Below are 24592 nucleotides of genomic sequence, written 5' to 3' on the forward strand. Positions count from 1 at the left end.
AAACATTAAAATGTATTACTGGCACACAAAACCGTACATTAGAGTGAATAAAGGAAGACTCAGCACACCACTTCTGAAAGGTTGCCAACCTCTGGGCTAGATAATGGGAGCTGATCACTCCTAGCTATGGGTGGTGGTCCTTCCGGGGAGCTCAAAATGCAGTTAGGGTGCAGTAGTATTTTGGTAATCAATCAAGGAGTCATCACTAGAATTGGTCTGATAACTGCTGAGCTGGGTGTGTGCAGGCATAAGTTCGTTAACATCTGGGGCAGAGATTCCCCCATCATGCAATGCTTCCCTGCTTTTCTGGTCCCAGAGTTCAGTGCGGTTCTTGCCTTGGAATCTCTGTTCTCCATTCTGTATACTAATAGAGATGCCTCCCTGTCCCATCTTTCTAGCAGATGAGGCTTGAGGAGTTGTCTTAATCCTGTCACCCTTGTCAGGAGGGGTTTAGTTGTCTCCCATTGTTTTTTCATTGCTTTCTGTAAGTCTTTCCTCTGATTGGTTTTGGTTCAAGTAGAGGCTGGGGAGAGGGGGAGGTGACCTTCATGAGTCAGACAAGCTGGATACTCCCCAAGAACACAGAGCTGACAGGTATCAGACTGGTTGCAAAAACATAGTCCTGCTTCCAGTGTAGACAGGGTGTTAAAGATGTCTGCCATGGTTAGCGGCGCTTGTTCTAACACTTAAGGGCTCTTTTTGTTGGTGTGGATGGGATAGCACTTTTATAACTGTGAGATAGCAGTGTGACAGCCTAAGTCAAGCTCTAATGCAGGGGTCTCAAACTCAAATGTCCACGAGGGCCACAGAAGGACTAGTACATTGGCCCGAGAGCCGCATTACTGACAACTCCTCCCTACTGCCCTTGGCCCCACCCCAACTCCACCCCTTCCATGAAGCCCCGCCCTGCCTCTTCCCACCCCAGCTCCATCCCCTCCCTGTCCCCAGGGGGTGCAGGACGGATGAGGGGTGCAGCAGGGGCTCAGGGCAGGGGGTGTGGGTGTGGCAGGGGGTTGGGGCAAGGGGTGCAGCAAGGGGCTCAGGTTAGTGGGTTGGGGTAAAGGAGGGATGTTGTAGGGGATCGGGGTGCGGCAGGGAGCTCAGGGCAGTGGGTTTGGGTGTGAGGTGCAGGAGGGGTGATGGGTGCGGCAGTGGGTCAGGGCAGGGGATAGAGGTGCAGTAGGGGGCTCAGGGAAGGGGGTCGGGGTGCAGTGGGTGCTCAGGGAAGTGGGCTGGGGTGCAGGAAGGGTGTGGCAGGGGCTCAGGGTAAGGGGTTCGACTTCAGGAGGGGTTTGGGGGGTGGGCTCTGACCCAGCGCACACCAGATCCCAGTAACCAAAATATCAAGAATTTTATTGTGTCAGTGTGTATTTACTGTTTCTTTGACATGCACCTTCCTGCCAACTCCAGTCAAATGAGGACAACTAGAAATTGTGCTACATACTACACTGGTCTACAATTTTTGAGAAGTCTTCTGCTTCAGAGATAAAATGTGATATTTATTATGTATTTTGATGTGCTGAATTCAAATATGACAATTAAAACAACTGATTGGCTACTGTTTCTAAGATGTTTGTTTTTACATTTTATGTCTGTATATGGTGTAGATAGAATTTTAATCATAAATTGTAAACCTAGGTCTTTGCATGTGTTTATGGTTGCTTTACTTGATAATATTTCACCTGTCCTATTTATGTAACACTTTAAAAATCAGCAAAAGGGTTATATAAATAAAATTTATTATGAAACAAAAGGCAAAAAACTGTTCTGTACATAGTTTAGTCCTATTCAGTGTCTACTCGGCGCTTCTTGCCTTATCTCTTGTATTCATTAAATGGAGCATCTCTTGTCACTGTCCAGCAATAGTCTGCAAGCATTGATGGGCTCCATTTGCCCTGATAGCCTGCCAGGAGATTCCACTGCTGTAGTCTGGAGCCCAACAGCTCTGCCTTACTCTTGGGTAGTTCCAAATCCCTGACAAGGTCATTCAGCTCACCTTGTGTTATGAGATGTGGTTCAGAGGAGGAGGATGGGAGAAAATGTGGGTCCTGTGAGATTGATGGTTCAGGACCAGAAGTTTAATCCTCTTCCTCTTCCTCGTCTGACTCAAGTGAGAATGATTCTGCTGCATCGGGAACCGGCAGTCCTTCTCCTTGGGGTACTGGGCGTATAGCTGATGGAATGTTTGGCTAATGCACAGTCCACTTTTTCTTCTTTGACACACCTTTCCCAGCTGGAGGCACCATGCAGAAGTAACAATTGCTGGTATGATCTGTTGGCTCTCTCCAAATCATTGGCACTGCAAAAGGCGCAGATTTCCTTTTCCTGTTCAACCACTGGTGAAGATTTGTTGCACAAGTGTGGCAGCATATGTGTGGGGCCCACCTCTTGTCCTGATCTCCAACTTTGCAGCCAAAAGAAAGGTGATAGGCTTTCTTAACCATAGTGGTTATATTGCGCTTTTGTGATGCAAAAGTCACATCACCACAAACATAGCAGAAGTTATCTGCACTGTTCACACAAGTACGAGGCATCTCTGCTCACTTTGGCTAAACAGAAATGTGTCCCTTTGCAAAATCAAACACTGACAAATAAGAGAGCACGACACTGTATGATTTCTAGAGCTGATATAGGGCAATTTGTTCAGCAGAGTGATGTAAGCTTCGTTATGATTGCATCATCCATGACTTCTAGGAATAACATGATGCAATTCATATCATGTATGACACAATACCAGCTTCAGATTGCATCTTTCATTGTTTTGCCTAAAAAGCAAGTACTGTCCAACCCCAGTCATAGATTTATTCATAGATCCAGTCAAAGGTGTACTTTAGTCATTTCTGGTTTAAATTGAGATCCCTTCCCTTTATAACTCACTTATCCTCCGCCATTCCCAAGTCAAGGGTCATATATACTGACCCAATAGCATATCTTAAAAACTAGAGCCAATCAACAATTTTAAGCATCATTTTCATTCTCAGTGACCCAGAATTAGTAAAGTTGGACTGCATTTATTTCAGAAGCATTTTGGCTGTAGAGCAGTGCTATCTATATAGTATAATAAAAAATATTAACATGGGGAGCAATTTATTCCAGAGCCAACAGGACCACCATTTGTTGTATTGGGCGGAAGATGCCATTAACAGAGGAGCTGGCATTGAGACAGCAAGGAAGCAATCTGTCAGTGTCGCTTTGTAAATCACTCTCCCATTGGGTGGATCGGTTGCTGTTGTAATTCAAACAGCCTGGATTACAGTGGAACCACTTCTTTAAAAAGGTGACTTTCAGTAGATATTTTGATCTCTACTGTACTCTTTAAAGAAGAGTGAGATGGTTTCCTGAACATTGATATGCCAAATTTTGCTCTCTGTTGCAATCCCATTAAGATCCGTGACAGAACTATTTGTATACATAGATGTAAGCACTGTATTTTGAACTAACAAGAGATGATGCCATTTTAGATTTGGTATTAGTGAGAGTGAGGACCTCCTAGAAGAACTGGTTGTAGAGGACAACCTTGGTTTGAGTGATTACGAGCTAATTCAGTTTAAACTAAATGGAAGGGTAAACAAAAATAAGGATTCTAGTTGCAGACCTGATTTCAAAAGGGCTAACTTTAAAAATAAAAAAAAAATAAGGGAATTGGTTAGGGAAGTGGACTGGATAGAAGAACTGAAGGATCTGAATGTGGAGGAAGCTTGGAATTACTTGTAAGTCAAAGTTGCAGAAACTATCTGAAGCCTTTATCCCAAGCAAGGGGAAAAATGTGTAAAGAGAGGTTGCAGACCAAGCTGGATGAGCAAGCATCTCAAACAGGTGATTAAGAGAAAACAGCCTGCAAGGAATGGGAAGATGGGATGGATCATCAAGGAAAGATACCTCTTGAAGGTCAGAAAGTGTAAGGATAAAGTGAGAATGGCCAAAAGCCAAACAGGATTGGACCTTGCAAAGGGAATTAAAACCAATAGTAAAAAGTTTATATAGCCATATAAATAAGAATACAAGGAAAAAGGTAGTGGGACGGCTAAGCACTGAGGTTGGAGTGGAGATTAAAGATAATCTAGGCATGGGCCAACACCTCTCTGTACTTGACAGATGCCACTTTGCCCCACTTTTATCAGTTCAGAATGTTGCTCTGGCCAGCTGATGATCAGTTGGCCAGAGCAACATTCTGAACAGATAAAACTGGGGCAAAGTGGCATCTGTTCTGATGATCAGTTGGCCAGAGCAAACAGAACAAATACCCAGTTTTGCGCAAAAAAAAAAAAAGTGGTGTGTGCCCTCTTAAGGGGGTGCAAAAGAATGCTTGTGAGGGGATTGGCGATTCCAGGCGCTGGGCTATGTGGTGGGGCTCGGGCAGTCAGCCCGTTTTTTTTATTTTGGGAAATAGGGTGGCCATATCTTTCCTTCAGTATTGAAGATCAACTCCCTCTGTTCGTGGTGCCAGCCTTTCTTTCTTACTTGTTTAAACTTCTCCTTGTGCCTGGGAGAAGCTCCCCATAAACATCCACAAAACTGACTCATTATCCTCCTTAAAACTCTGCTCTTCTTTTCTGGGATGTGTACAAAAACTTCAGGCTGCTGGTGTGCTGAGACACCACAGCCTATTATGCTAACTGACAGTATCTTGCTGTTTCTGTGTGGTGATCTCCCTTTGGTCCGTCTATCCATCTGTTGTCTAGTCTTATAATTAGATTGTAAACTCTTCACAGCAAGGACTGTGGGTTTTTTGGTTCTGTATTTGTACAGCACCAAGCACAACAGGGTTCTGATCCATGATTGGGGCTCTTAATATTTATAAATAATAAATAGTGTTAGACTGTCCTTTTGGGATTTTTATATTTTTAGGTGTTCTTCTCCCCCCCTCACATACACACCTTTTGGTGGGAATGACTGACCAAATGCTAACACATTCTTTCTGAAGAAAAATGTGCTGGTATCTTGCATCTGGGTTCCAATGTGATTGTGACCATCTGAGTCTTCCAGTGCTTTGTGGTACACAGCACTGGGAGAAACTTAGTTTGATGCACTGAGTCAACATTAGCTGTGATATGAAAGTTTGTTTACATGAAGGGAGGAGACTCGGGTTCCATCAGTTTCTTTTGTGTAGTGTAGATTTGAGTAACACACCTTTTATCTTAAAGAAATTTTATCTGCAGTATTGAAGCAGTAGCTATTATTTCATGCCAACATCTCTTGGGAGTTGGAAGGAAGTTCAGTGGTGTAGTGATATTGAATGTGCTGCTTTTACTGGCTTCATTGGCAAGATTTCCTGCTCCTACCTCCTTTTGGTGTCTGGACACTAATTTTCTTGTAGTTGAAGAGATTTTTTTTTTGTTTTTTGTTTGTCAACAAGAAAAAAGCATATCTGAATGCCCTGGGTTTTACAATTGTTCTAGAATGGCTCTTTTTTTAAACTCTTCTCTCTCCCTCCTCCTCCCCCCACCCCCCCCCCCCATTCCTTTTGAAATAAACAGTTATTTCAGCAGTTAAGAGCTCTTGTAACTGCATTTCAGACTTTACTGTTATATCTGGTGGGATGGATATATTAGATCAGTGGTCTCCAACCATTTTTTACGCCCAAGATCACCTTTTGAATCTAAGGGCTACCCAGGATCTACTCACACCCCTTCCCCAAAGCCCCGTTCCTCTCACTCCATTCTCCCCCACCCTCACTCACTTTCACCAGGCTGGGGCAGGGAGTTGGGTTTTGGGAGGGGATGCAGGCTCTGGGCTGGGGCTGAGGGGTTTGCGGTGTGGGAGGGGGCTCTGGGCTGAGCCTGGGGACAGGGTTAGGGGTGCAAGCTCTAGGAAGGAGTTTGCCCCAGCCCAGAGCTCCCTCCTGCACCCAAAGTGTTGGGGTGCTGGCTCTGGAAGGGGGCTCAGGAAGGGAGGGGGGTTGAGTGTGGTCTCCCAGTGGGCACAGTGAGCTAAGACTCCCTGCCTACTGTGGCCCCACATCGCTCCTGGAAGGGGCCAATGCGCCCCTGCGAGGGGCGGAGGGCATGTGTCTGTGTGAGTTGCCTCTTTCTGCAAGCACCACCCCCGCAGCTCTCCCAGCCAATGGGAGCTGCGGGGCCTGTGCTTGCAGGTGGGAGCAGTGCACAGAGGGAGACTCCCAGCTGTGGAGATGTGCTGGCCGCTTCTGGGAGCGGCATGGGGCTGGGGTAGGCAGGGAGTCTTCCTTAGCGGCAGCCACGCTACACTGCTGCAGATGATTGTGATCAACCAGTTGGTGACCGCTGTATTGATCATCAAATCCATTCTCTTCCCCCTTTTCACTGCCTTCCCTGCAAGGGCAGGATCTTAGTTCCCTGGAGGGGAGACAGTGGATAAGAAACAGATATTACACAAGTGTAGTTAACATACTTAGAGTATATTAATAGCTTACTTAACAATTAGTCAATTAATTAGTGTCCGCAGCTTTCAAAATCCCTGTTCTCTCGCCTACCCCTTGGGATGGGCAGAAAGTGCAGCAAAATGACAGGTTGTCCTCGGAGGAGAGATCACTTTAATAAAATACTTGAACTTTTCTACTATAAATATTCTATTGCAGAACTCTGAATCACACTGCTGATTTTGTGCAAGTTTAAGTCTTTCTAGTTAGACAAATCTTTAATTGTGACTTGAAATTTATATGTGCTTTGGAATGCAAATGTTTATATCTTTTTAGTATAGAGAAGCTGGTTTGCTGTGCCTACACTAGGATCACTCTCCCTCCTCCCCCCAAAAAACCCAAATAAACAAAAAACCCCAAAACAAACTTCCAATTACTTCTACTATTGACTCAGATGCACTGATGGTAGTAATGAGGGAAGAGCTAGTATAGGCTGCACCAGACAGTCATCAGAATTTCACTACCATGTGACCTAACCTTGTTTTAAAGGAGGTCTAGCTAAATAATGGCTGTATGATACTGGTGGCCATCTGGAGTCTTGTCTACATTATGCTTGATGGGACATTTTAGTATAATAGCATGTTTATACAAAAAAGGAGAAAGTGGATGCATAAGGTTGGATTCCTAAAGCCATTTTTAGGTACCTAAATGTGTTTCCTGATGGCTCAAAAGCACTGGGCACTGGGGAGCAGCTGTATGTTCAGGACCATTGATGGTTAGGTCTTGTACTAAGTGCCTGAATGTGGATTTAAGAATCTGACTTGGGGGTGTCTTTTTTTTTTTTTTTTTTTCCAAAACAAAAAAAACCCCATATTTTGGCCCAGGTCTGAGACGCAGTGCATGTGGAAACCAGCAGAATTTCTCAAATGTAATTCCTATATGAGCATGTTAGTAAACACTTTCCAGGAGGAGTCTAACATACCAGTTTCTCCTGTCTCCTTGTTCCCACCTCTGTATAATATCAGTACAATTGTAAATAACCCCTACTTGTAAATGAAAATTAGACTCATCCAGTTCAGTGAATAATTCTTTTGCCCCTTACTCTGCTTTTATGACTTGCTTCCTTTAAGTCTGTATACAATATGAAAGGGAGGAATACCCTATGCTGTCTGGGAAGCAACTGTTTTTTAAATCCCTTTGAGCAGCTTCCAGTTAGATAGCTGCTGGAAGTTTCCTTTGGTGCATAGAGACTCGTGACTACAACCCTTGCAATGGCTGACCTGACTTTCTTCCCCCTTTTTTCCCATTTTTTGTGGGTTGAAGTGATACTAAAATGACTTACTGGCAGCAACAGCAAAACATGATCGCCCACAGAGCAACCTGTATGCACAGTGTTTTAAAGAGCTTTATGAATAAAAACAAGCTGATATCCACTGGCCACATACCTAATTCAATAGATAGTGCCTCAATACTTGTTTAACAGAGAGAGCTATACTTATCTCATAGAACTGGAAGGGACCTTGAAAGGTCATTGAGTTCAGCCCCCTGCCTTCACTAGCAGGACCAAGTACTGATTTTTGCCCCAGATCCCTAAATGACCCCCTCAAGGGCTGAACTCACAACCCTAGGTTTAGCAGGCCAATGCTCAAACCATTTAAAAGGACCTACTGGATTTATCATTCTTAACATTCAGTGCAAATTAGACTTTTGGCTCATAGTAGGTGAACATTATCTAGCGTGAGTGGGATAACTAAACCTCTGAGGGCTGGTCTACACTAAGGGGGAAATCGATCTAAAATACGCAACTTCAGCTATGTGAATAGCATAGGTGAAGTCAAAGTATCTTAATAGAGTTACCTACCATCCTCATGGCACAGGATCGACGTCCACAGCTCCTCCTGTCGACTCCGCTACCGCTGTTCCCATTGTTGGAGTTCCGGAGTCGACAGGAGCTCATTCGGGGATCGATATATCGCATCTAGATGAGACGCAATATATCGATTCCCCGAGAAATAGATTGCTACCCGCCAATACGGCCGGTAGTGAAGACGTAGCCTGAGACATTACTGCAGCCCAGACTCAGAATGCTTAGACCAAGCTGAACATAAGATGAGGAGAGCTCAGAAATGCCAAGGCCTGTTGCCAACAATCATCAGAATCAAAGAATAAATTCTTAAAATTGTAGTCCCAGCCTTTCAAGTTCTTAAAAACCTGATCAGGGAGATGAAGAAGCGATTGATTGAGACTTTAAAACTCATTATGGAGACATGTGAGAGTGCTCTATCATAAAAAGTTCAGTGCTATTGGGGGCTTCATAATGAGCCAGTGTGTTCATTTCCTGGGTGGAGAAGCTATTGGTTTTCTGTGCCATGTGGGATTGCCACCTTGTAGATGTCAGGGTTCAGTATTGATGGGTAGAAGTCTCCAAGCCAAATGCCCAGATATACATACCTCCTTTCTCATTCTACTGACATTGCAAATGTATCCCATTCCAATAGAAATGGCAATGTAAACTACAAGTGAGGGCCCTCCCCCCTTTTAACTTTTAGTGAGTCTTTCAAAATATCTTGGTTAACACCAGCTACCATATTAACAGGTGCTAGCACCGGTTCAGTGTTCCCTTCTCTTCCTCCTGCTTTTCTCTCTTTATCTCTAGTCCTTGTATCCTTGCAGCTATTTGTGTGTGGGACCAGGCTCTATGACCCAGAGAAGGTGGGTGAGGCTGTCAAAGTCCAGCTATGACCTAACTATTGGAGCTAGATTGGGACTTCCTTTTTGGTCTTGTCAGGCCACCAACTTATGCCATACTAAATTGGCTTTTCTGAAGAGGCCCTTGCTGTCAAAGCTTAGACCCAAATCTCAGCCCTCTTGAATTCTCTGGCAAAATCTCTTGTGACTTTAGTGGGACAAGAATTTTAGCCCATAATTTTCTAGAGTGAACAGATGAGTTGGAAAGTGGGGGGAAGACTCTGAAGCATTGATCTGATCATCTCATTTATTAGGAAGTATAAATTACATTCTGAAACTTTCCAAAAAGGCTTAGTAACAGAGGGAAGTGAATAAAAGTGAGTGAAATTACGTAAAATCTGGTATATTGACCATTCTTTGTTCCTGTTAGACTAGAGGTTGCAGCTAAGTAGTACTATGTGGTGATGACAGATTACTTTAGTCAGTTTACATGTGACTTAATCTAATTTGCTTTTAACTGGTTGATGCAAATCGGGTAGCTTTATAAGGCTATCCACAAAGCTGAAAACATACTCTTGCATTTTCTTTCAGCAAATAGAGATTTGTCACATTGTATGGACTTTACAGCAAAACCATATAAAACTGCATATAAATCTACAGCATTTCTATAAATCAGAGTGGGATCTTGGCTAGAATGCTAAACAACTGACAGGTTACTGGGCACTGAATAATTAATGCCTCTCTAACTTAGGTACATCTACACTATGGGATTATTCTGATTTTTACATAAACCGGTTTTATAAAACAGATTGTATAAAGTCGAGTGCACGCAGCCACACTGAACACATTAATTCGGCGGTGTGCGTCCATGGTCCGAGGCTAGCATCGATTTCCGGAGCGTTGCACTGTGGGTAGCTATTCCGTAGCTATCTCATAGTTCCCGCAGTCTCCCCCGCCCCTTAGAATTCTGGGTTGAGAGCCCAGTGGCTGATGGGGCAAAAATCATTGTCGTGGGTGGTTCTGGGTAAATGTTGTCAGTCATTCCTTCCTCCGGGAAAGCAACGGCAGACAATCATTTTGCGCCCTTTTTCCCTGGATTGCCCTGGCAGATGCCATAGCACGGCAACCATGGAGCCCGTTCAGCTTTTTTTTTTTTACAGTCACCGTATGTGTACTGGATGCCGCGAACAGAGGCGATACTCCAGCGCTACACAGCAGTATTCATTTGCTTTTGCGTGATAGCAGAGACGGTTATCAGTCATTCTGTACCTTCTGCTGCTATCATGGGTGCCCCTGGCTGAGGTCAGCTGGGGGTGCAAAGGCAAAAATGGGAATGACTCCCCGAGTCAATCTCTCTTTTATGGTTTCTAAAAATAGTCAGTCCTGCCTAGAATATGGGGCAAGTGTGCTAGAGAAGCAGTGTATCAGAGAGCACAGCTGCTTCGTGCCAGATCCCGCAGAAAGAATGAGCTGCATACCATTCACGGGGGGTGCCCCTGCAACAACCTCACCTGTTGCTTCCCTTCTCCTCCAACCTTCCTGGGGTACCGTGGCAGTGTCCCCCCCCTCATTTGTGTCATGAAATTATAAAGAATGCAGGAATAAGAAACAGTGACTTGTTAGTGAGATAAAATGAGGGGGAGGCAGCCTCCTGCCGCTATGACAGTCCAGGCAGCACATTAAGTGGTGCGGGGGAGAGGAGCCCAGCATGCTGCTGCTATGACAGTCCAGGCAGGACAGAATCTTTTCTTTACACAGGAAAGGGAGAGGGCTGATGGAGCTCAGCCCCCAGTTGCTACGATGAGGACGGTTACCAGCTGTTTTGTACCATCTACTGGGAATGACCAAGAAACATTCCTATTTTCAGCCAGGCGCCCCCGGCCAGCCTCACCTGAAGCCAGCCAGGAGTACTCATGGGTTGATAACAAGGATGGCTACCAGTCCTACTGCACCATCTGCCACCAGGCAGGGGAGAGGAGTGGATACTTCTCTTCACTGCTGCAGCATCGCGTCTACCAGCAGCATTCAGTAGACACAGGGTGACATTGAAAAGTCAGGAAACTATTTCTTTCCCTTTTCTTTCACGTGGGTGCGGGGGAGTAAATTGATGAGCTATTCCCTGAACCACGCCGGACAATGTGTTTGAACCTACAGGCATTGGGAGCTCAGCCAAGAATGCAAATACTTTTTGGAGACTGCTGTGGACTATGGGATAGCTGGAGTCCTCAGTACCCCCTCCCTCCCTCCATGAGCGTCCATTTGAGTCTCTGGCTTCCTGTTACGCTTGTCATGCAGCACTGTGTAGCCTGTAGATTTTTTTTCAAACGCTTTGGCATTTCGTCTTCCGTAACGGAGCTTGGCTAGAACAGATTTGTTTCCCCATACAGTGATCGGATCCAGTATTTCCCGTATGGTCCATGCTGGAGCTCTTTTTGGATTTGGGACTGCATTGCCACCCGTGCTGATCAGAGCTCCACGCTGGGCAAACAGGAAATGAAAATCAAAATTTCGCGGGGTTTTTCCTGTTTACCTGGCCACTGCATCAGAGTTCAGATTGCTGTCCAGAGAGGTCACAGTGGTGCACTGTGGGATACCGCCCAGAGGCCAATAGTGTCGATTTGCAGCCACACTAACCCTAATCCGACATGGCAATACCGATTTTAGCGCTACCCCTCTCGTCGGGGAGGAGTACAGAAACCGGTTTAAAGAGCCCTTTATATTGATATAAAGGGCCTCATAGTGTGGATGGGTACAGCATTAAATCGGTTTAACGCTGCTAAAATCGGTTTAAACGCGTAGTGTAGACCAAGCCTTAGTGATTGGTCAACTGATGTATCTTTGCCATAAGTGGGTGTCCTGTTTTTTTCTTCTTTAATTGAGGTTGCATACACTCCAACAGATAAAGATGAAAAATACGAACGAGTACACATTGCAGGATGGGGAAGCAAAATCCCCACTGTCTTTAAACTATCTGATATGAGCCAAGTATTCCTTTCCAATGCTGCCACACTTATTGAATCCTGCTGACTTCAGCCAAATTAAATCAGCTGTTCTTGGGAGTGCTTCCTCTTGCCGCAAGTAGTGGCTCTATTTAGTCATTCCTTATTTATGATGGAGATCTGATGTGGCAGCAGCCTCTACATTTCCTTCATAAGGAAACTGGCAGCATATTGAATAAACTGAAATGGGGAGAACTGAGAGACTGGTCTTGAGATGGCATGTGTGACATTACGCTCCATATTCTTCATGGAAATATGGTTATGATATGGATGTGAGATAACTGAGATGTACTTTATGCAAGATGGGTCTTAAGATGTCATTGGAAAGGTTGTCAAGTATCAGAGGGGTAGCCGTGTTAGTCTGGATCTGTAAAACCAGCCAAGAATCCTGTGGCACCTTATAGACTAACAGACGTTTTGGAGCATGAGCTTTCGTGGGTGAATACCCACTTCGTCAGATGCATGTGGTGGAAATTTCCAGGGGCAGGTATATATATGCTAGCAAGCAAGCTAGAGATAACGAGGTCAGTTCAATCAGGGAGGATGAGGCCCTGTTCTAGTAGTTGAGGTGTGAAAACCAAGAGAGGAGAAACTGGTTCTGTAGTTGGCAAACCATTCACAGTCTTTGTTCAATCCTGAGCTGATGGTGTCAAATTTGCAGATGAACTGAAGCTCAGCAGTTTCTCTTTGAAGTCTGGTCCTGAAGTTTTTTTGCTGCAGGATGGCCACCTTAAGGTCTGCTATTGTGTGGCCAGGGAGGTTGAAGTGTTCTCCTACAGGTTTTTGTATATTGCCATTCCTAATGTCTGATTTGTGTCCATTTATCCTTTTCCTTAGAGGCTGTCCAGTTTGGCCAATGTACATAGCAGAGGGGCATTGCTGGCATATGATGGCGTATATTACATTGGTGGATGTGCAGGTGAATGAACCGGTGATGGTGTGGCTGATCTGGTTAGGTCCTGTGATGGTGTCGCTGGTGTAGATATGTGGGCAGAGTTAGCATCGAGGTTTGTTGCATGGATTGGTTCTGCTCTAACCCCTCAGACAGAGACCAACACCTACAAATTCTCCACCAAGCATTCTCAAAACTACAATACCCGCACGAGGAAATAAGGAAACAGATCAACAGAGCCAGACGTGTACCCAGAAGCTTCCTACTGCAAGACAAACCCAAGAAAGAAACCAACAGGACTCCACTGGCCATCACATACAGCCCCCAGCTAAAACCCCTCCAACGCATCATCAAGGATCTACAACCCATCCTGGACAATGATCCCACACTTTCACAGGCCTTGGGTGGCAGGCCAGTCCTTGCCCACAGACAACCTGCCAACCTGAAACATATTCTCACCAGTAACTGCACACCGCACCATAATAACTCTAGCTCAGGAACCAATCCATGCAACAAACCTCGATGAAGCATTGGTCTGTTTAAAGTTTTTAAAATATGGACCACAGAGTGAGTCCCTTCTCACCTGTGTTCTGGATGTTTAGTAGTAATACATTCATAATGTCTTTAAAATCATTCTTGATGACTTGCAGTGAACCCCTACTGAAGCTATAAATATCTTTTGGTATGTTTGCCAAATCTGTCTGAACTGGTTCAAGAAAAATCTGAGCAATTGTTCCTATCTGATGGTTTACAGGAGGCCATTGGATCAAATCTTGATTCTGTTGAATTCAGTGGGAATTTTCCTGTTAAACTTAATGGAACCAGGATTTGGCTCTGTTTTTCAAAAGCTGTTCTGTGGTGTGGGGAAAAATGCACATGTATTGAACTCTTTTAAAGGGAAGTGAGACACTTTTGACGTTGAAAACACCACTACCTGGTATTAGAGCATTTGCTCAAGGAGAGGATGGATAGAGTAATGGTTCTAGAAGACCAGAGCTCTATTCCTGCTCTGATTTCAGTGTGCAGACTTGGGCAAGTTGGCCTGTGCATCCATGTCATCCTCTGTAAAATTGGTAGAATACTTCCTACCGCATAGAGGGGTTACAAGGCATTAATATAGGTGGAAATCCTCTGAAAAATGCTGTAAGTACCAAGTACTATCAGTCTTGGTGCCATGACAAAGCTACAAAAAAGCTATGTTGTTTAACTCTATTATAATAAATCTTTTGTAACAGAAAACAAATCTGATCCTCCTTGCTCTTACCCCAAAAACCCTAAATAGAGGTGGCAGGCATCTGTTTTTTTGAATCTGTATTGAGCAGTGGTTTCCCCAGGAATTGAAATTAGGGGGTGTGTTTGAATTTACAGAGGGTGTGTCAGGTCCAATGAGTTATATAAAAGAGATATGAATAAAATAAACGTTTTGTTAGGATTATGCAAATTTAACATAAGGAAAATACAAGTTACACCAAAACACATAATAGATCTAGATTTCTAAAAAAAAAAAAATTAAGCACATATTTAATTTAAATTGACTTTTTTGAAAAGTAAGCAATCATGGAATAAGAGGGCAGTCCTCTCATGGATCAGTAATTGGTTAAAAGATGGGAAACAAAGGGTAGGAATAAATTATCGGTTTTCAGAATGGAGAGAGAAATAGTGGTATCTTTGAGGGATTGGTTCTGGGACCAGTACTGTTCAACTTATTCATCTGGAAAAATGGGTAAACAGTGAGGTGGCAAAATTTGCAGATGATACAAAACTATTCAAGATAGTTAAGTCCCAGGCAGACTGCGAAGAATTACAAAGGGATCTCACAAAACTGGGTGACTGGGCAACAAAATGGCAAATTTAAAATCAGTGTTGATAAATGCAAAGTAATGCACATGGGAAAGCAATCTCAAATATACATACAAAATGATGGCATCTGAATTAGCTGTTAACACCGTGAAAGAGATCTTGGAGTCATTGTGGATAGTTCTCTGAAAACATCCACTCAATGTGCAGCAGCAGTCACAAAAGCAGACAATGTTGGGAATCATTAAGAAAGGGATAGATAATAAGACAGAAAATATCATATTGCCTCTATATAAATCCATGGGACGTGCATACCTTGAATAGTGTGTGCAGATCTGGTCACCCATCCTAAAAAATATATATTGCAATTGGAAAAGGTGCAGAGATGGGCAACTAAAATGATCAGGGGTATGAAACAGGAGGAGAGGTTAAAATGACTGGGAATTTTCAGCTTAGAAAAGAGATGACTAATGGGGATATGATAGAGGTCTACAAAATCTTGACTAGTGTGGAGAAAGCGAATGAGGAAATTTTATTTAATCCTTCACATAACAGAAGAACTAGCAGTCACCCAATGAAATTAATAGGCAGCAGGTTTTAAAAAAAGAAAAGGAAGTACTTCACACAATATAAAGTCAACCCAGGGAACTCTTTGCCAGGGGATGCTGTGAAGACCAAAACTATAACAAGATTATAAGAACAACTAGATAAATTCCTGGAGAACAGGTCCATCTGTGACTATTAGCCAGGATGGGGAGGGATGCAATACCATGCTCTGAGTGTCCCTAGCCTGTTTGCCAAAAGCTGGGAATGGGCAACAGGAGATGGTCACTTGATTACCTGTTCTGTTCATTCCATCTGAAGCACTTGACCTTGACCACTGTTGTAAGACAGGGTACTGGGCTATATGGACCATTGGTCTGACCCAGTATGACCATTCTTACGTAAAAATTAATTATAATAATGTTTAGTAGAGAAACTCCCCAACAGAATGACCTCCCAAGATAGCAACAATGTGAGATAACAACCTTGGCAAATAATGCATTTTAAAAATCTTGTCCTACTAAAAAACATTTATATAAGTTTCCATTCCCAGTCACAAATCTAGCATTCTGGAGCAAAGTGACTAAAATATAGTCCAACAAACAAATGTTTATTTAACATGCCCCTCACTTTTCACTCCACTCACCAGTGTTGTCCTTGGTCAGTGGAGACTCAGAGTTCAGAGGTGCTTTCACGTGAGTACACCTTCCAGGTGGGGGACAAGAAGGCACTTTGCTTGTTTCTCCAGCAGCTCACTGCTTGCTCTGGCCATGTCTGTTCGTTGTGCCACCGTTCATTCCACCACTCTGTTGCCAATGTCCCTGCAGTGTCACCTTCGGCTGCCACCTGCCACTGTGATCTCTGCGAGTTGGTCTCTTGAGGTTCCACCAGCTCAGTGATTTCAGCTGAGCTCTCAGTGCGGGAACCTCGCTTACTGCTAGTGCAGTCTGGGCTGTCTCTTACACAAAAACACTGTACCCACAGGAACACTGTCCCCACAACAGGACTAAGCACTTAGACCTGATTGTCAGTGATTTCAGCTGCAGTGGTCACTTAACAGAGCAAAAGACTATCTATGGAGCTTAATCAGCTCTGTCTTTAAACAGTGGAGAGGGACAGGTCCCCACCCTCTTTTGATGTCTTCAAATCATCACAGGCTACGGTTCTACTGCCCTTTACTCATACAATAAGAACAACATTTCATCCCCCATTCCCACCAATTCAAGTGGTTTGTAACCCAACCCCAGCCAAAATCTATCACTTGGACAACACAGCTCTGTTTGCTGGATACCTAGGTAGATTAGGTGTGAATGTAAATATAATCTGGCCCTGAAGCCTTTCCCCACAGGCCCAGCTCATCACTAGCTGTCAGGGAGAGCTCATTTAGACTTTGCTTACAAATTATTAGGCTGGCCAACATCACCGAAATAAATGCACTGACATCATAAACAGCTATATAAGGAAGCTAGTCTATGTTCATACTTTTCAAATCTATTATACTTTTTCAGATACACATTTTTTCATGCACTGTATAAGCTTTTAAAGTATGTATTAATGTTTCAGTTTAAATTCAGATTTCCAAACAGTCACTAAATTGGTATGTAACTAGCTCACAAAACTGGGCGAAGGGGGGAGGGTGTTGGGGAAATTGGAAGAGGGGGATGTAGGGAAATCACTGGTATTGAGATTTACACAACTGGGAGCTAATGATATAATGCACAAGCCTAAATGTCACGTTAGCTTTAACCCAAACAATTACAGAAAGAGCAAAGAGAAATTTCATGAGTGAAGCTTTTGAGAATTATACTAACCAAATTCTGTTGGGGGTAACTGACCCTTGGTGCTATATATTTTCATCAGACTGTTTTGTATAATCATGATCAAAGTTTTTTTGTTCAAATGACTAAAATGTCCATCTGGGTCAAATAACTGAAAGTGAGGATCAAACATTGTCAAATGACTGCAGTTACTCCAAGGTTTTTGCTTTGCGCTTTTTTCCTCATTTGACAGCACTCAATCTCTCATGTAGTTCCTGCAACTGTTGTCTTTGTATCATGTTCTTACTGCCTGATTCTCCAGTCCACAATCACACATAACTCCTCAATAAGTCTTGTTTAGGTAAGGACTGCTGGAGGAGGCCATACTTGGAATCGTTGAGGTGCAAGTTGTGCTGACTGGATTCATCCTGGCTGTTTCTACTACATTAAACCTGTCGCTTGAAGTTTATCACTGTGGCTGCCACTCCGCTGTTGGCAGAAGTGTTGGGAACCTGTTGGCTTTTTGACGACTGTGTTTAACCGTGCTGACAGCATGTATAGATAGCACAGTGGTTTAAAATAATGGTAACCTGTCTATATTGCCAATCTCGCTATCACCAGTGAAGTTGAACCAGTGGTAGCAACTCTGGTTCAAACATAGAAAACATTCAGTATCCCTGATGGCTGATCAGTAGCATTGTTTGTTTTAGTTAAGACTCTTGGTGGTATTTTTGAAAATTTCTTGGATCCCTTGGCTTCTGCCAAAACATGCTATGGACAGTAGTTTGGGCATTGGCCTGCTAAACCCAGGATTGTGAGTTCAATCCTTGAGGGAGCTGCTTAGGGATCTGGGGCAAAATCAGTACTTGGTCCTGCTAGTGAAGGCAGGGGGCTGGACTCAATGACCTTTCAAGGTCCCTTCCAGTTCTAGGAGATAGGTAATTGGAGAGATACCAGTTATAGTAGTGGTGATCTACTCTCTATAAACCATTTTGATTAGATTAGACTTCATTCTTTTTGCTGCTTGTTGCAGAGTGTCCTCTACTTCAGAGTCTCTTTACTTCTCCCCCTCTCCCCACACACCCCTTTCATGGAGGATGGCAAACCCCAAGTCACTGCTAATGCGTTCTATTAAACCATTGCTAGAAATTAACTAATATAAATATTTAATATAAAAAAGGATTGACTTCTCTGACAGCGTCCTTTTAATAGTGTCATTACTCCTGAATATTAAAAAAAAAAAAAAATGTGGAGGCAAAAGAGTTAATGATGCAAGATTTTAAGAATGATGCTTAAGCAAGCTGAAGTCAGGAAATGCAGGGCTGAGGTGGAGTGCAAACTGAACTCCAGATTCCCTGTTTTTGGCTATGCTTAATTTAAATTTGCTATTGCAAGGAATGTCGTCTTTTTCTTCTCTCCTTTATTTTCAACTTGAAAGAATAACTAACAAAAGGGGTATGGGGAGGAGAGAAGAGAAGAAATCCAGAATTGAAAGGAAGGGTTTAGAATAGAAGCCTTTCCCCAAAAGCGAGTGTAGCTGCTGTTGTGATTCGGTGCTCTATAAATCAATAAAATACAAAGAAACTTGCATTTGCAGTAGGTCATCCTTCTAATGAGACTTCATTCCTTCCCTGCACATTTCACTTTGTCAGTAGAAAATAATTCCTCCCTTTTGGGAGGGACCAGGTAGGTATGAATTGCTGCTCTGAAGGGGGATTAGGGGAGTAATCTCAGTTTGGCTTTGAACCTCACCCTATTGAGGTGTGGTATTGGGGAAAATTCACAGCTCTGCTTCTCCATATTGCTTGTATACAAACACACTTGAAAAGGCAAATGTCACTAAGTGCATCATTATGCTTGTGTTGTCTGCCTGCTCTTCTCTCCCTTCTCCCTTCACCCCCTCCCCCGGGAGGATGATGTTAGTTTGGGAAGTGAGTGTTAAGGTGGGTACTGGTGGAGGCAGTTACCACAGGTAACTGGTGAAGGTTGTCATGGGGAGGGAGAAGCAGCAAAAGTGTAACTGCAGTAGCCACTGGGATACTTGACACTTCTTGTTTCCTTGCAGGGAGAAGTCTGAGCGAGATCTTTTATTGTTTTGGACCAGGGGTGGGCAAACTTTTTTTGGCCTGAGGGCCACATCTGGGTATGGAAACTTTGTATGGTGGGCCATGAATGCTCATGAAATTGGGGTTGGGATGCAGGAGGGGATGAGGAGTCCAACTGGGGGTTTGGGCTCTGGAGTGGGGCTGGAAATGAGGGGTTTGGGATGCAGGAGGGTGCTCTGGGATGGAACCAAGAGGTTTGGAGGGTGGGAGGGAGATAAGGGCTGGGACAGGGGGTTGGCAGTGGGAGGAGATAAGGGGTGCAAGCTCCTGTCAGTGCTTATCTGAAGCAGTGGCATGGTCCTTTCCCCCCCAGCTCCTATGCGGAGGCACAGCCAGGTGGTTCTGTACACTGCCCTGTCTGCAGGCACTGCCCCTGCAGCTCCCATTGGCCGCAGTTCATGTAGGAGCCGGAAGGGGGAATATGCTGCTGCTTCTGGGAGCTGCATGGAGTGGGGCCAAGTCCCCAACCCCACTTCCTGGGTGGAGCACAAGAGCAGGGCAAGCCCCACACTCTGCTCCTTAGTGGGAACTAGAGGGCCAGATTATGATGTCTGACATGCTGTATGTGGCCCGTGGACATAGTTTGCCCATTCCTGTTTTAGATCTTCTACCCCTTCTTACCTTAGTTTGGAACTGCTTCCCCAGCTGAAGGAAGGTTTATCAAATCCTCATTGGAACAGGAATAATTTCACAAAGGGTCTTGCATGCAGGAGCCTTATGTATGCATGTCCTCCTGACTGTGCTCTCCCCTCCCCCCACTGTGGAATAAGCAGCCAACGCAGCTGTAGAGTTGGCTTCATAGTAAAAATTTGTGCACTGAGGGACACCCATTTTGGAAAATGCTTTTCCCTTTTTTAATTGGCTTGGGTACTGTGAAGAGGGAAGCTGGATTTCACTTGTCAGAGGAATTGGAAGCTTCTCTCTGGAAGTGAAAGGTAGTTGGGTTACAAAAGCCCTGCTCCAGAGAATTGATAAGTCGTGTCAAAACTTAGCGAATCACTACTTAGCATGGAACATCTTTACTTAAACAAAACCATCGTATGTTTTGAGTCTTAATGGTGTTTTTTTTTCCTTTTCATGTAAGTTCTTGCTTGATGTAGACTTGTTTTTGCAGTCAGAGCAGTTAATCAGGCCTTTTGGGTGAATGAAATTCTAAAAGTAATGTTTTTTGTACTCCTCTTCTGGCCTTAAAGAAATGACATCTTATTTGTTGTTTTTCAGGCTCCCGATAAAAGGAAAGCATTAGAAGAGACCAAAGCATACACAACCCAGTCTCTTGCTAGTGTTGCTTATCAGATCAATGCACTGGCCAACAATGTACTCCAGCTGCTGGACATTCAAGCGTCCCAGCTGCGGAGAATGGAGTCCTCCATCAACCATATCTCCCAGGTAACCTTTTACATAAGGAATTGAAATGCTACAAAAAACTACTTTGGAGAACCTCATCTAAAAGCTTTCCTGGGGTTTAAGGAAACTTGCACTTGAGTGGGTCTTCATCTTGGCAAAAGTAACATTATCTGAGTCTAGTAATTTTTCCTCTAGTAATGACTCTTTGTTCTGCCTCTCTACATAATGGTTCTGAAGGTTGAGAGTTGGGTAATTATTGTTTTTATTTTATTTTTAATAATCTTTAACGTCATTATTAACTCCACTGAAAAACTTTAAAGTTTTTAAAAAGCAATGTTTCAACTCTAGCTTATGAAATCTGCTAAAATACTAAAATACATAATTAAAATAAGCTAGTATTCTTTATTTGGATCTGAAGAGAAGAGTTCAGTCACTGAAGCTTGTAATCTTCAGGTTTTAAATGGGGAAATAGGGTGAGTCTCCTGTTCTAGAACAAAATGGAAAGAAACAACTCTAAAATATTTATTAGTAGCAAGCCAATATTGTCTCATGTTCTTGTTGCTATGACACTATTAGCCTCTGCTGGAAGGAGTTTCTCATTCGTATCCCAGCATTAGCTTATTCATGTAATCAAGTACAGTGAACTCAAATATGGAATTTGGGTTGTGCCTTCGCCATGACTTTGGGACTCTCCATAAATTACATAACACATTTTTTGGTGATTTCCAAGACCAACCCATCCCTTTTTAACGTTTTTTGTAACATTGAAACACACAAAATGAAGCACCCACCCACCCCCTTTATTTATGGACTGTCCATTTTATAGTCTCCTCTTGCCTAGCTGCTTCCCTTGGTCTCTTCCCACATCTTTTCTTCACTCTCCCTGACACTTCTGTATGTCTTGCTGAGGATTCAACTTCTTGTTGTTGCCAGTTGGTGGGAGCAGTTTGCAGTTGCCACCATTGGAATGGCTATTTGGCAAATATGGTCATGAGGAGGAAAAACAGAAGAGCACTTCTAAATAGGGAGTATTCCTGCAAGTGAGGAGCATTTGAAAGGTGTGGGGAGTACTCTGAGCTCCTAGTTTTGGGCTACTTCAGCAGCAGGGTTAGTGAACCTGCTGTTCAGTCAGTTGAAAATCATTTGAATAATTGACCCAATATTAGAAATATTCAAATATTCTCACCCCTCCTATCTTGCGCCTGCAAGAGGTGGTGGGTCCATGTGATATGCATCTAAAGAGTAAGTGAGGGATTGTTAGGTGAGGCAATTGGGATGGTAGAAAAAAACAGCACTCTGCTTGGATTATCAAGACAAAAGAGTTCGGTTTTGGGGATGACCAAGTGCAGGAGGGAGGCTAGAGAGTCTAATCAAACACTTCCAGTCCTTCAAAAAGTGCTGGCTCTTGGGAGTTAGTTCTTTACCCAGACTAGCTTACCCAGCTCTAATTATGTATTCACTGCACAGCTTACCCAACAACAGAAGACTATGGAGTGAGACAGCAAGGTCTTGTTCAAGTCAGACCTTTCCCATATACTAAATAAAACTTAATGTTTTTGGCAAAATTAATTTTGAAGGGGTCTCTCTCAAACTACTCAATACTTCTGTTTGTGGGGATTTTTGAAACCCTTAGTTGGCCAGCCATCCCATATTAGTTGTATATCTTCCTGACCACGCACTTGAGATCAGAACTTATTTCTTCTACTTCACCTCTTCTATCTCCTGCCTCCCCACTCCAATCAACTTCTGGTTGTATTGAGCTTACAAAATATTGTGGCAATTGATTTTAAAATATTCCAGCTGAGAAGGAGCTGCACTGTACACTGGAGGAGGTGATGGCACTTCATGGAATATGTAAATACACCCTGAAAATAAAAAGCCTTTCATAAAGTTGTTCTAAAACATTTGCTTAGTTTTAATATGTATTTATTTTGTATGGTTTTTTAATATTGCCAAATATATCTGTCATCCACACAGCTAACGACTAGAAGTAAAATTGCTGTAGATAGGTTTCTAGTTATAGAAAGGATTTGGAAAGAGATATTTCTGGATAAATCTCACTTACCTCCAAAAAGAGGAACTGAATGGGGAATAAAAGTGTACTAACCTTCTATCTCAACATTTTCTCTTTCACCACCATATACAGAATACCACGCTTTCATAACTTTTGGACACTCATGTCATCTAGAGCAAAATACTGGTGTGTAAGAAAAGCAGTTCCCAGTCAATATTGGGGAAATTTGTGTTTTAAACTGAAATTATTTATATCTTCTTGGTCCATTGATAGGACTAATAGTGTAAAAGCTTAAATATTTGATACTGGCACAAAAGGTGTACCCCCCTGCGTTTTGAATTGAAGGCACTATTCTGAATGTATTGAGTCACCTGATATATGAACTGTTTGCTAAAGGCTGTGAACAATCAGTTCTTTGTGGAGCTTTGCAAGAGTCTTTAGCAAGATCTCTTTAGTTTCCTTGGCTGTTGGGTCTTTCTTGAAACTAATCCCAATTAATTATAAAGGAATCTCTTCAGACTCATTTTACAAAATTAAAACTAGATACACACACATTTGAACTTCATCATTGGTATGTGTGGCTATTTTTTTTAAAAAAAGGTTTAGTTCAAAATCAGTTCTTCAGTTTTGTATTTAAAAAAACAAAACACCACACTGTGTAATCCCTTACTGCCCCGTTTCAGAAATAGGTCTTTAGAATTTGTCTTCACTTGTATCAGTTTTTTTGACTATTTCCATTGAAGTGGATCAGATGCATGTATTTAAATTGGATAGTTTTCTAAAGTTGGTTGGAAAGACAAGGACCAGAGCCAGGCTAGTGTACCTAGGGCATGCATTGTGAAAGCTTCTGTATGCAGCTTTGACTGAGGTACATTTGCATTCTCAGGAACACTTCTATTGGCAATGCTCCAGAGAAGTGCATGACTAATCTTTAGTTTCATTTGTAAAAAAAAGGTATGGTTCTCTAGTTATTCTGTTCTGTGGGCCAATCATCTCCTCCTCAGTCCCATACAGCACAGTGACCATGTTCTTTTCCAGTCCAGTGCATGTTTCTGAACTTCTGTTGATCAATTTAAATATTGGGCTAGAGCATTATCGAAGTATCACCTGCCTCATTCTAGACTCTTTTTTTTTTTTTGGGTTAAATGGCCTGTTGTGTAATCTTGACTTTAAAAGAATGGTTAAAGTATTAGCATCCATATTAAAGCTACAGGTTTAAAATAAGCCTTAATAAAATATTACCCTGAGCTGTCTTCCCTGTAAGGATGATCCATAAGAGTAAAGTACACAGTTTAATATAACAGCGTCTCTGAAGAACTGAGTTCTGCTCATGGAGAATTTGATCTCTTGTTATGAAGCTTCAGTTCAACTTAAAGGCAAACCAAAAAGAGGGCTTTACACAAACAGATAAAAGTCCTATTTGAGTGAGACTTGACGGGGCTTCTCAGAGGCTCTTCAGTGAGCTGCTTCACTGTTGCACCTCACTATGGAGATGTGTTTATGGAGCTCTTTTAACTCTTGACACCTGCTTTTAACTTTGCCACATTACTCCAACCGTTTCCATGCATGCTGAAGTAGTAATGCAAAGCTTGTGTAGCATCTTTGGAGATGCTTGCAAAGCCCGTCCAATGCAAGGGAGTCTACCATTATCACAGTACTAGGCACAGGGCTAGCCTGAGGATTTTGGGGAGGAATAGTGAGAACACTTTTGGGACACACTTTTACATTTGTGGGTGTTTTTGTAAATTTGGGTATCTTAGGTCCCCATCCCACAGACTTTCTGCTGTAGAGGCGGAGTCCAGCTGCTATATTTCTCTCAACCTTTGTGATTGGTTTACTTTGGTTTATATTAGCCTTGAAAGCATAAAGCCATCTTCTCAAAGGAGAGCTAAAATTTACTCATTTTTAAAAATGAAAGAAAAGACTTTCTTTTGTAGTTTTTAGTTTTTTCCCAAAAATAACTGTATCCCTTGGCTATGGGCTTTGGAGACCAAAGGGCAGCTCTCAGTAAAGGAAACACTTTCTTAGTGAAATACATTTAATTAAGATGGAGAACTTTCTACCATTGCATTTCCACAGTCTTCAAAACCAGATGAATCTGCTTCTTGCTAAG

At 42.9% G+C, this 24592-nt stretch overlaps 1 protein-coding gene across 9 annotated transcripts in view; it reads left to right on the forward strand.

The window, feature by feature from the left end:
• ABI1 (abl interactor 1) overlaps window positions 1-24592 on the forward strand; it is a 118380-nt gene that overhangs the window by 17562 nt on the left and 76226 nt on the right. For all 9 annotated transcript variants that reach the window (XM_050939115.1, XM_050939120.1, XM_050939118.1 and 6 more), the window contains exon 2: window positions 20340-20507. In XM_050939115.1, coding sequence (XP_050795072.1) covers window positions 20340-20507 — 168 coding nt within the window. The remainder of the gene's footprint in view (window positions 1-20339; window positions 20508-24592) is intronic.

This window comes from Gopherus flavomarginatus, chromosome 2, assembly GCF_025201925.1.
Source record: "Gopherus flavomarginatus isolate rGopFla2 chromosome 2, rGopFla2.mat.asm, whole genome shotgun sequence".
In the NCBI taxonomy this organism is placed as follows: Eukaryota; Metazoa; Chordata; order Testudines; family Testudinidae; genus Gopherus; species Gopherus flavomarginatus.